This window comes from Bidens hawaiensis, unplaced genomic scaffold (assembly GCF_021521415.1).
Source record: "Bidens hawaiensis isolate Kalapana, Puna unplaced genomic scaffold, B.hawaiensis_p1.1 tig00000055_1, whole genome shotgun sequence".
Taxonomy (NCBI): Eukaryota; Viridiplantae; Streptophyta; class Magnoliopsida; order Asterales; family Asteraceae; genus Bidens; species Bidens hawaiensis.
In genome coordinates this window covers 7,579,650-7,592,771 of record NW_027491016.1, presented here as the reverse complement: position 1 = coordinate 7,592,771, position 13,122 = coordinate 7,579,650, and the positions used below count along the sequence as shown (strand labels likewise).

The 13,122-nt window shown below is 36.2% G+C and overlaps 1 protein-coding gene and 1 long non-coding RNA gene across 2 annotated transcripts; one reads left to right on the top strand and one right to left on the bottom strand.

Annotated features, from left to right (window-relative positions):
* Window positions 1-1,461: 1,461 nt before the first annotated feature.
* LOC143535656 (uncharacterized) lies at window positions 1,462-2,478 on the top strand. Its single transcript, XR_013135749.1, has 3 exons — window positions 1,462-1,724; window positions 1,832-1,890; window positions 2,052-2,478. It is a non-coding gene; the product is annotated as an uncharacterized LOC143535656 (long non-coding RNA).
* A 7,094-nt stretch (window positions 2,479-9,572) lies between these two features.
* On the bottom strand, window positions 9,573-12,827 carry LOC143535556 (uncharacterized protein At4g37920-like). Its single transcript, XM_077029803.1, has 6 exons — window positions 12,695-12,827; window positions 11,781-12,115; window positions 11,535-11,700; window positions 11,214-11,458; window positions 10,947-11,134; window positions 9,573-9,747 (listed from the first exon to the last, which is right to left on the bottom strand). Exons 1-6 carry the CDS (start codon window positions 12,825-12,827, stop codon window positions 9,588-9,590), a joined length of 1,227 nt encoding a protein of 408 aa, XP_076885918.1. The 3' UTR covers window positions 9,573-9,587.
* Between the last annotated feature and the right edge of the window lie 295 nt (window positions 12,828-13,122).

Genomic DNA, 13,122 nt, shown 5'->3' with positions numbered 1-13,122 from the left:
AGTGAGTATTTTATAATGAGAACCCGTCCTAAACCTCTCCAAGCACACTTGAAACAATGCACATTGCAGTCCTATTTATATGTTGTCTCGAGAGTTAGGCACGCCCCCGCGCTTCACCAGGCACGCCAGCTTGTCCAGCTGTCCAGACGCATTAATTGTTCTGTCAGATCGTACATGATGACTCACCACGCCGGCGTGCTTCATGAGGCACGCCCTCGTGTTTTTGGTGTCAGCGATAAATTTTTTTTATCTTTTTTGAAAGGTGACCACGCCTGCGTGTCTCAAGAGGCACGCCCCCGTGTCTAGCTGGCATCAGATTTTGTCATGTTCTATTAGATTTTTGTCTTTTCTTGCATATAAGGGTGTGCTGCTTGTAACATGGGGGTGGGTTGAACTGTTTTCTTTGATTTTCTTTGTTTTTCTTCGCGTTTCTCACTTGTTTCTTCGTTTGATGTTAGAATATACATGAAAATAGAAATTAACGCGATATGTAGAGTTATTTGAACTAGATAATATGATAAAAGATGTAGTTTTGGAGATTATTTGATGTTTAAAAGATGTATATTTTTATATACATCAGTGCCCCTCTCTCGACATCAGGCGCTCCATTGTAAACGTCTTCTATACCATATAGCCTAACAAATAAGCTTGAGCCCAAGTTTTATGATTAGGCTAGCCAGTCTAAGCGAGTGATTTACTTAAATATATATAATAAAATCTATAAGATATAATATAAAAATACAAGATAGTCATAATTTTATATATACTAATTAACAAAAAAGAACTAAGTAATAATTATGCATATATAAATATGTTATGATGTACGTCACCATTGGTCATTCCCACAGACCGATCTCATAGCCAACGTGATGTACGTAAAGCACGAGTCCCAAAGTAAATTGGGTGGTACCTGGGATTTGATCCTCAGACTACCACAATAGATTCTCACCCCGTTACTACTGAGGCACTATTGTTAGGACTATATACATGTAAACAAACCAAATGTGGGGACAAAGTTTGTAATATTACTCCCAAATTGAGCTAGAGTTGTAATTGTAGGACTTGAAACAAGATGAACTTAAGCTATTATATAAATTTAAGGAGCGAGTTTCTTGTTAATGATGAGTGTTAAAGGGGAGGGGGGGGGGGGTTGGTAAGAAAAGAAAAGTAAAAGAAAAGGAAGGCACACCTAATGAGCTTGTAAGAGCAAACTAGCATTAATTTCTATTGAACGACATCCAAACTAGTATTAATATCTACCAGAATGAGACTGTGCATTCCTCCTAGAATTCAAAATCTTGGTCATGTTTTTCGGTTCAAATTTTTGGCAACTTTTGAAAGCTTGAAATTAACTGAAAACAAATTTAAGAGGGTGTGGCCAAGAATCATGTGAAGTGCATCAAATGTAACCCTTGCATTAATGATAAGCACACTATTTCACTTGTAGCATGTGTGCATATATATTGATGTGCATGCCTGCTTATTCTCCAACCCCTCTGAATCTTTAACTCCTCAATCTCTTGGTTAATTTCACAATAAATTATTTCCCACATTATCCTTCACATCTCTCTTAACACAAATTTAAACACATATATTGTCTTGTAAAAGCCTAAAAGAGAGCCACAAACTTTACAACATGAAGAACATATATTCCCACATCTTGCTTCTTGTGACTATTGTTTTCTTGGTACTTAACCTTGGTGAAAGTCTTCATCCCCATCATTGTAAGAGCAAAATACTAGCATAATATATAAGTAAAAATATTATATACTTATGTTATTTTATTTGAAATTGCATTACTCATTAATACACTTTTCTACTTGTATTTTAGTTACTAGTTATCAAGGACAAGGTGGTCATAGTGGATCCCCAAGTCAACAACATCCTAAGGTTTGTTTGTTTCCCTCCAAAAATTAGTTTCAAATTCTTTTTGTGTATAACAAACAAACGTATCCAGTAAAACTATGATAATAGCAAACCAACGTTCGTGTTTCAGGCTTTAATTTCCATTGGTTACAGATTGTGATTAAGTTGAAAACTTGATTTTGTAGGAAGGAGAACGCGTAGAGCTTGGGATGGAACTATACCCGACAGGATCAAGCATACCCGATTGTTCACACGCGTGCGGTCCATGTTTTCCTTGTAGGAGAGTGATGATAAGTTTCAAGTGTTCCATGACCGAGTCATGTCCTGTGGTGTATAGATGTACTTGCAGAGGCAGATACTATCATGTTCCATCCAACTGATCATTCTTCATGGATACAAACTTGGGCAATTAATTGGACTTTGATGAGAATTTGCTTGTATTAGTTATATAGGTGTTAGAACATTTTGTTGGAACTAAGTTTTGTGGATAGGATCTTTGATATTGTAACTTTTGTCACTAAGCTAGCTATTTTAGTTTCTTGTTGTTTGATAATTTTTTTTTAGATTTAGGTTATTGTAACTTTAGTTTTGCTCATTGTTGTAATATTTCAGTTATCTAACTCACACTAGTTTTGTTATAGTGTCGTTCAATACGAAATCAATTTTATGTAAAGATATAAACTTTACTTAATATTGGTTTAAACACAATGTATGAGTTCATACGTATGATATTTACTTCAGGTAGGAAAATCAAAATCACATAATAGTGACTATCATACAGGGATTCATCCTTAAATACATAATATGCGACATGACCGAATGTGTCGTCCTAGTTAGAGCATCCATAACACGCAAACGGAAGGGAGAAGAGACAAGTTGAGGTGGAGATGAGAGGTTGAGAGAAGCATTATCCGCATTGTATGTTTTTTCCTTGATTAAGTTTTCTCACACTAGAATTCTTAGTAAGGTTTAGAATGAGACGTATAACTAATCAATAATGTTTTTTCCCAGGTATCCAAGTACCAGTTTAAGTATTTAACATCATACTAAATCCTGTTGTTAGTAATGTAAAGTATTGAGCGGTGCTATATTAACTGGGGCGGATCTAGGTAATCGGGTGCGGGTTCACAGGAATCCACTAAGTTTCTTATTTTATATAAAACGCTTATATAAGCGTGAACCCATAAACAAAGTTGAACCATGGTTTAGTGGTAAACACCTTGCTTTGTCACTATGATAACCCAGATTCAGATCCCACTTTTAGGGAGCATTTGGGATTGCTTATTGTATCTTCTTATGACTTATAAGTTTGACTTATAACTTATAAGTCATAAGATGTTTGAAAAAGTTAAAGATTGTGAGTGAATAAATTATAAGTAACAACTTTATAACTTATAACTTATGACTTATATAAGTTAAAGGAGGTTAAATAAGGAATCCCAAACACCCCCTTAGTTGTTTCTTTTACTTTTTTATTACCGAAAGTTCAAAAGTTGTGACATTCACTTCATTAGTTAAAATATGTTTACTTTGCACAAAATTATGTGACTCATGTAGACTAAAATCAACACAATTTGAATAATTGCTATATGTAGCAACTTAGCTAGCATGCAATTATATGAATCGTGTGATTATTATGTATTACATGTTATAAGATTACAAAGAGAGATAGGCTAGCCTTTCTAGAAGAACGTTTTGGTCAATATGTTATGGAAGCAAAGATGATGTTTAGTAAAATCTCAATCTTGGTAGAGTGAACTGACCTAAACCGTCAAATCAACCCGGATAGTGAACCTGCTGAAAAAAATCTGGATTCACCACTGGCTATATATGTGGATATTGCAACACATTTGTTATTATCTAATTAGTATAATTGAGAAGTTTGTTGACACAAAGAATTTTCCTAGACTTTTTGTATATAAGATATATTTGTGGAATGAAGACATGATCTAACTCTTTGGTAGTGTCGCTTGTGTGGATTGCTATAAGTCATTTGGTTCTAACCTTAGCAACCAGAGTTCGAATCTGGCTGTCAATAGTGGATACTTTTTGGTATTGTGTTCTAACATGGTTTACAAGTCATTGTATACATGGATTTACTTTCACATGTTCTGATGCGTGTCTCTGCTACCATTTTTCTTTCTGACCGTAATTGCACACGCCTCCATCTACATCTTCGATTGTTCTTCCAACGGGAACATAACTAACACTGATCGAATTTGTGCCGACTTACCGTTAACGCTTGAGTTTTATCAACGTCCGGGTTTCAAAGCAAGTGTTTTACCAATTGTCCCGGCAAAACACGCCTGGTTAAAAAACTAGTTTATTATATATACAGTCGGTTCCATATTTATCTTGTACAATGCATAGATAATTGGTGGATGGTATGGATATTGAGTGTTTTCTTAACAGTTAGAACATACTTTATGTTTCACACAATCAAACAAAAGTATAACTAAAAACTGCTTGGAATAGAAGACCCAATGTATATATTTAAACATATATTAAGAAAACTAAATAGTAACACATAAAATTTATTAATCATTATCTTTTAATAGCTTGGTTTTCTTTTTAACAACCTTTCGAGTTAGAAAAATTCCTAAAATGAAGTTGGTTTCAATTTGCACCATAATATAGAAAAATCAAAAACAATAATAAAAATACAAAAATGATAAAAGTCATCCATTGAGGAAAGCTAGGGGGCTTTCCCACGGTGATGCGGCGGAATTAAAACACGACTTGCAACACAACATGACAATGTGATTATTTACAAAATGTGAAATGCATATTTAATCGTTAAACTGTTAAAAGTAGGCTAAGGTGGACATCAAACTCTGGGTTCATTTCTAAATTGTCAGCTGACTTCCGTTTTGTCAATGCGTCGTATGTGTACCTGTATGGGCGGGCCTCATTTATGTTTGTTAGCTATCTGATGCATGTGTATTTTGTTTTCTACAATTGTTTTATTGATGCATGTACGAGGTAAAACTAACATCTAAAATGATGTTTTTGTTGGTTGTATGTTGAAGGTGACAATGATCTTATAATGTGTCGGTTTGGATTTTATTGCAACTACAAAATCAACGTTATTGTGTTTGTTTCAACGTCTGTATGTCAACGGGATGGTTGGATGTTGTTATCGCCATCGAATCGTCGTTTTTTTTTCTTTTCTTGAGGTTGCGAGGGATAATAACTAGAACACAAAAGTTACTTAGGTTTAGTAATAGTATCTATTAACCATCGGTCTACATAATGTTTAGAGATCTATTATCTATTTATAAAGAACAACTTTGAAGCAAATTTTAGGTAAAACAAAAATGCAATTTCTTGGAGCCTATACTTACATGGGAGTAAGCTTGGTAAAGTGGGCAAGTCAGGTCAGGTTGATTATCAAGCGATATCAGATTCTGATCAAAACAGCTTGTTTTGTAAACGAACATCAATTTAGATCAAAGCCGTAACAATAACTTCGAACATGAATTTTTCATTATTCATTTTTCACTTTCAACACACCACGCATTTGCGTCTATTCTTGAAATAATCAAGGTTTTTCCAAGCCATATTTAACTTCTTAATATTTCTGATTTTCACGATGCCTCACTTTAACCATTACAAAAGCTGATCAAATAGTTAATTTCACATCATACAAATCGCACCAAAAAGAATACTGCCAATTATACGACCTAATAGCACATGCATACGGACGCATATCACATATTCGACATACATGCAACAGCTAGAGGTGCACAAATCGGGTTCAAATGAAAAACCCGAACCGGTTCCAAACCGGTTTTTTTACACCGGGTTGTAAAATGGCACCGGTTCCAATCAAGAACCGGTTCGGTTCCCGACCCGAACCGATGCCCAGATATGCGAACTTTTAAGAACCGGGTAGGGTATGAACCGGAACCGGTTTTTACGTAAAAACCGGTTCCACCGGTTTTTTTTGAAATTTAAAAATTAGAGCCGTTAGGAACCGGTTCCAACGGCTATATAGCCGTTTTTGACCGTTGGAACCGGTTTTTTAACTATAAATAGGTTATTTTCTTACTATGAATGGCAAGGTTTGTTTGTTTACTTGTTAAACCACTTCCAAAACTATAAAACACACTCCAAACCACAATTAACCTTAAACCGACAACAAATGGCAACCAATGATGACGTTGTTATGGTGATCGAAACAACAAGATGCCCCGATGTTTGGGTTCATTACGATTTGTGTCTCATGACCGACTCACATGAGTTGGCACGTTGCAAATATTGCTCGAAGTTTCTTAAAGCAGGGTCCAACTCGACATTACGAAAACATACGAATAAGTATTGTCGAGAGAAAAGAAGATTTGAAGCTAAAAAAACGGAAGTGGGAGAGTCGTCCGGCTCTACAACCCAAAAATAAGTATTCCCGGATTAAAACGACGGACTTTGTTTTTTATGTTTTAGTTGTTATGTTTAGTATCGTTTATGTTTTAATAATGTTTGTAATAGTTAGTTTTTAAATAAATAAAATGTTCGTCGTTACTAAAAAAGTAACAAAAATTAATCATGAGTAACAAAAGTAATTATAATAAAACAAATCAAAACTAGATATTAGTTGAACAAGTTACAAATAATTTTACCAAAACAAATAATTACAACTCTTCTTCGTCTTCATTCTCGTCTTCACCCTCGTCTTCGTTATCGGAAGAAACCCCGTCCTCCGCCTCCTCATCATGAATATGACGCTCTATTGGTATTTCGTCTTCAAAGTTCGCCTTGTGTTGTACATGATCCACCGCATCTAAATGGTCCTTTAGGCAAATGCAAACCTCTAGAGACTCGGGAGTTAGTTTTGTTCTTCGCATAGATAACACCCTCCCACTAAGAGAAAAAACCGATTCGGAAGCAACCGTTGAGGCTTGTACGGCAAGCAAATCACGAGCCATGGCGGATAGAATGGGAAATTCGTTTTGTTTACCTTTCCACCAAGCCAACAAATCAATATTGCGAATTTCGTCGACCGTTGCGCCCTCAACATAGTTTGCTCCACTATATCGACCAAGTTCGCTACTTGGTGTGTTTCCTCTTTGCCTCTTAGATGCCGATTCACGAATCCCATTCATCAAGTTTATAAGTGGGTCATTGCACGGCCTACCAGTTGTTGTTTTTTTCACAAAAGACGATCTTGTGCTTGGACCATACATTTGAAAATAATGGTCATAAAGGTCTTGAAGGTTTTTGTTGAACTTGTCCTTCGCTTCCGTCGACAACTTCGGGTCAATCTCGTGCATACCTAAGTTGTCGAATATTTCCTCAATCGTTGTTTCAACCCCATTAACATTCCAATAGAGGTTTAATGAGTAAAGACCGGCGGTATGATTTCAAAATATTTTATGAACTTTTCTTTCATCACCGCAACAATATTTTCGAAGAGTTTGTTCTTCTCCGCAAAGCTTTTAAAAACACAAGACATATAGTACAATTCTTGCAAAACCCAACAACTAGTAGGGTAATAGACTCCCGATAATTTTGTTGTTGACTTTTTGAACACATCAAGATACTCCAACAAATAACCGACTTGGACCCAAACACTTTCCGGAAACATATCGGCCTCGCGTTCTTCAACAAGATTGTTATGAAAAGCTTGTAAAGTTTGACGTTGGGCAAAAGCACACTTTAACATATGACAAGTTGAGTTCCAACGGGTTGGAACGTCCCAATTCGGCCCCAAATACTTTCTTTCAACCGACTTGCAATAGTTCTTATATTCAAGATGTCTTCTTTTACCACTTTTGAAGACATCTTGTAACATAAGTCTAAAGTATTTTAAATCATCACAAATGTGTTCATTGTCAAGACCTATTTGAACAACCAAGTTGATGATATGTGCAACACATCGGACATGAAAAAAATCCCCGAAACAAGGTGGTGAATATTTAATGATAAATTTTTCAGCAGCCTTAGTATTGTTTGAAGCGTTGTCAAACGAAATCGAAAATATTTTATTTCTCAAGTTGTAAGTCGTTATAACTTCATCAAGTAATTCAAACAATTTTTCGGCGGTATGTGGGAACGGGAAGTTTTCAAAAGCGATGGTGCGTTTCATCAATTGCCATGTCACCGGATCAACCCAATGAGCGGTGACACATATGTATGATTCGGGCAACCCGTGTGGTGCCGACCAAACATCGGTAGTTAAACTAACCATGGCTTCTAAAGAATGAAAAGACTCGATTAACTCTTTTTTAGAACACTCCCACAACCTGATACAATGACGTCTTAAGGTAGTACGACTTACATGTGTGTATCTCGGTTGTAGAGTTTCGCGAATCAACGACGTCAACTCCGGGTCATCAAAGTGGTTAAACGGCAAACCTCGTTGAATAACGAACTTTGCCATTCTATCTTGAACTTGAGTCGTGTTGTAACGAAATAGTGTACCATCTTTACCCAAGTCAATTTGATCGGTCGCGCCAATCCCTTTCAACGCCTTGCAATATGGCTTCTCGATGTGCTTTCTCAAAGTAGAGTTGGAATCGTGCTTTAATATTGAACCACATAGTTTGCAACGAGCCTTTTGATAACCTTCGTCATCCACAATCAAATCCCAATTCTTCCATATGTCTTGGTTGCGGTTATGGTTGACTACCGTAACAACCCTTGGGTCCTCCGTAACAGGAACGGGGGCAACAAAAACACTCTTCTTAGCCTTGTTGTTAGTTTTTTTGATGGGTGCCATAATAATATTTAGTTGGATGGTCGGGTAAAGGAACGGGTTTGCTAAAGGAGTAGTATTTTAGTTTGTTTTTGAGTTTGGTGGTGAAACAAGTAATGGAAACAAGTTATATATAGGTTTGGGCATCAAAAACCGGTTCCAACGGCTATATTACCTTTGGAACCGGTTCCAACGGATCTATTGTCTCAAAAACCGGTTACAAAGGCTATATTACCGTTGGAACCGGTTCCAACGGCTAATTGGTGTCTAAAAAACCGGTTCCAACGGCTATATTACCGTTGGAACCGGTTCCAACGGCTAGTTTGACTTTTGTTTGACCCTTCAAAAAAAACCCGTCGGAACCGGTTTTTCCGGGTACGAACCGAACCGGTTCCAATTAAGAACCGGGTTGGAACTGGTACTGACATACAAATAGGAGAACCGGGTACGATTTTCGGGTACAAAAATACCCAAACCGGGTATTGTTCCAACCGGGTTGGAACTGGAACCGGTTCCGGTTCAGTTCCACCAGTTAGGTTCCGGAACCGGTTTTTTTGTGCACGTCTAGCAACAGCTGTATAGGCCATATAACACATGTTATGCAAACGTTTAAGGACACATAGCATGTGCATATAGACGTAACAGTACGAGTGCGTGATTTGAAAAGACGGGACAACTGATGTGATATAAAGAGAGGGTTAATTCAATATTTTGAAGGGGGGGGGGGGATGTGTCAAATATGTTTAGCAGCACATGTAACTTTTTAGAGCCCTTGGCTTGCTTCCACAAAACCCTTCGCATATGAAAATTCAATTGCAACATAGATCACACACTTAGCTCACACTAAAAGCTTAGTGATAAACCATTCTGATCCGATCATGGTTACACCACACTCGCTTATATAACACCCTGTCTTCCATCTTGTCTCATGATTTAAACTACTAATAACGAATACTTCTACAAAATTGCATTTTTTGGTAATAAATAATAAAAAAGATTAAGAAATTCCAACTTCAACTTTGATAAACATTTACATGAACTTATCTTGGATCAGCTTCTCGATCTCTTCCATTTTTTGAATTATTTTAGGGTTCATAAGGTCCCGAGCTTCCTTTATCAGTGTTCCTTCTCTGCTAAAATGGTAAGCATTCACCACCGCTTTGTTCCATGTATGCAACTTCTCCGGTGTCCTAAAAAACCATATAACATAATCAAATCACCATTATTAATACTAGACAATATTACAAATTTTGTCCTTTAAACATAGTTGATTTACGGATCAAGTCCTTTAAAAAGTTTACTTTCACTCGCTATCCTTTGTACTATAACCTTCTTTGGTTTTTGTCCTTTACAATAAGGAAGTTAAATTTTTCTGTTAACTCACCCCATGTGCAGTGCACATGAGGTTATTTAAGTCTTTTTATCCATACTCATTTCTAATACAAATATAAATTAAACAATATTAGAAAACTTTATATGTATATATACACCACCACCGGACCACCACCATAGCAGCACCACCGGACCACCATCACCATATCAGAACCACCGGACAACCACCACCGCACCTTTAAACGCTAGACCTACCACACCTTTAAACCCTAGTCCCCACGATACATGCAGTCAAAACCGCCGCTGACCACCACCCAGAGATACGATACTTACTAGATCTAGCCGGAAAAAGTGAGATTAATCATCACCATCTCCGCTTGGGTTTATACCGACACCGCCGCTGCAAAAGAAGCATGCATGAAGTTGTAATCCACAAAACCTATTACTTGAGTATTAACCCTTGTTCCTTAATAGGCATTCTTAAACAAATTCATCATCCTTAATCTACTCGAAACCCACAAAACTCCAGTCATTCAAAACCCCTTCCACCATCTGACCGTCACAGCCCCGCATACTAACACAAATACCCCACAACACGCTAGAGCCAAAATTTCAAGAAAATTAGGGGTTGAATGTAATTTAGGTTTTTCATATAACATCTAATTTAGGGATTGATTGTGTTAAAAGGTTAAGGTGATGGATCATGAAGAAATGAGTGGATATGTGGTGATGGATTATGAAGAGGAAGACGGATGGATGTGGTGCTGTGCCCTAACTAGTTTTGAATATATTTGGTTTTTATTTTAATTTAAAGTATATTGGAAATTACTATTCTGCCCTCATAGCTAGGGCATTAACAAAATTTTTGGATGGCGGTTAGTCTGAAGGACAAAAATCAAATAAGCATGCCATGTAAAGGACAGCGCCTGAAAGTAAACTTTTTAAAGGACTTGATCCGTAAAACAGCTATGTTTAAAGGACAAAATTTGTATTTCTGTCTTAATACTATTCAAACAATATAATCATATATGATAAAGAAAATTGATGCACCACTTACGTATACAAATTATCGAAATCCTTTCCTTCAAGCTCGTCACCAGGGGTAAAAGCGTCATTTAACGCAGATAACAACCGTTCAGGATCTTCTATAGTAAGAAGATACTTAACAATTCGAACCTCTTTCGGCATAAGCCTTTGAAGATTACCTCTTGCTGTCATGTACAAATGATATAATATATCTTTCACCTATCATTAGCCACATAACATCAACAATCAATCATATTATTCCAAAAACTAAAGGTATTAACGTTTAAAACATCATTACCTCGTCTTTCATCATATTTGTCTCCTTTGCAGCTGACCAGGCTTTAGTAATCATCAAAACCAATGCAGAATCTAACTGATTCTTTTCAGCCAAATTATCAATTTTCTTGCAAGCAGCATCAACCGAAGGAGAATTGATAATATCTTGAAATTTTAATTCTGCAGCGTTAATCGCTTCAATGCTTTCGGTTGCAGTATCATAAGATTGTACAGCAGCCAAACACATGTTCCCAATTTTTGCAATCGCTAATCATATAAAACAAACACATACAAGAATTAGCATATATAGATTTACTAAATATCATATTAAATCGAGTCTTACCATTTTGTTCAACCTCGTTTTCATAATAAGACTCTGCAACCGCATGAAGATGCATAAAGAATTCTTTTGTGAAATCTTTACGTCGTCTAGCAACATCGCCAATTTCCGAAGGGGCATTTTTGACAATTTGAAGAAGTTTGTTATGTCTTTGAACATCTTCATCTACCTGCACAATATAGGTTTATCTAGTGAAACTATTGAATTAAACCCATTAACAAGCAACAAAACTTAACTAACTTTAACTACCTCTTTCAACTTTCTTCCGAGTCTTAGTAGCCTGTGTTTCATTCCAGGGTCATTTTCATTATCGGCTCGGTTTTGACATCTTTTAAAGAAATGAGGTCGAAGGGTATCCCATTCTCTGCTAAAAGCTATTAATCTTCTCCAATCAAAAGGGTTCGGTTTATCAACCATGAAAACATCAATCAATTTGTCACATATTTTATCCATTTTAGGATCAACCAAATCATCACTGTTCTCAGAATTTGCAGTAGAATCGCTGGGAACAGCTGTTGTGTCACCAACAACTGCTTTAACTGTAAAGTTTGACGGTTGAAATCTTTCTGAATTCAACTTAAGACCTGTAAATATTTTCAAATGCATAATCACTTTTTTAGCAAAACTGATTATTAAGGAGGCCTTTAGGATTGTATGCATAGGGTGTGCATGAAACCGAAAAGACCAATCCAAAACTGAAAAAAAAAACCGAAAAAGTCAAAAAACCAAACCAAACAGAAACAAAAACTGACGGTTTGGTTTTATGATTTTGTAAAAACCAAACTTACGGTTCGTTGGTTTTATATTTAATAAAACCCGAAATCAACTTAACGGAACCGAATTTAATAAATCCATCTTTTAGTTTTTTATTTTAAGTAACTTATAAGAATTTAATAAATATGTATCTCAAATATTTTAGCACAAATGTCGTATAATCAGTTAGTTATTAATTAACAAAACAAAACCAAATTAAAAACTGAAACCAAATGGTTTTCAAACATTCAACACAAACTTTCGGTTTTCGGTTTGATTTTAGCCCAAAACCGAGCCATGCACAGCCCTAGCCTACACTATAGCCTACAGGTCATAAACTAATAAACCCTAATAATAACCGGTAACAATTAACTGAAATTTAACGAACAATTGAAGACGACGGAACTTACAGGCCGAGAAATGAGTAGGTTTTGGGTTTGAGATTTTAATGAAAGAGGCAGAATAATAATAATATTGTTTGGAAGATTGTGAGTATGTGAATGAGCAGTATGAACTGAGAGATGGAGATGATAAGAGCTCCATGGATTAGGGTTTCGATAGAGCAAACAAAACAGAGTCGTGAGGAGGATTTGGGTGAAAATGAGATTTTTCTAGGTTTTGAAAATCGACCCGAAACACCTACAAGACCCGACATTTATCGGTTTGGAAAGTGTTATATAACCTGTTTACAATACGGTTATGTTCGGATTGATATGTTTAATTAAATGGATCGTGTTTGGATAAGCCTCGGTGGCCCAGTTTTGACAAGTTTACATAAACATGTTAGACAGGTCATGTTCGGGTTATATGATTTTTAAGGGTTTAATGTTTTTGACAT

Coding starts and splice junctions, on each gene's coding strand:
- LOC143535556 (XM_077029803.1), bottom strand. CDS start 12,827: ATGGAGCTCTTATCATCTCCATCTCTCAGTTCATACTGCTCATTCACA. Junction 12,116..12,694: donor ACCTACTCATTTCTCGGCCT/GTAAGTTCCGTC, acceptor AAATATTTACAG/GTCTTAAGTTGAATTCAGAA. Junction 11,701..11,780: donor TCGGAAGAAAGTTGAAAGAG/GTAGTTAAAGTT, acceptor TATATTGTGCAG/GTAGATGAAGATGTTCAAAG.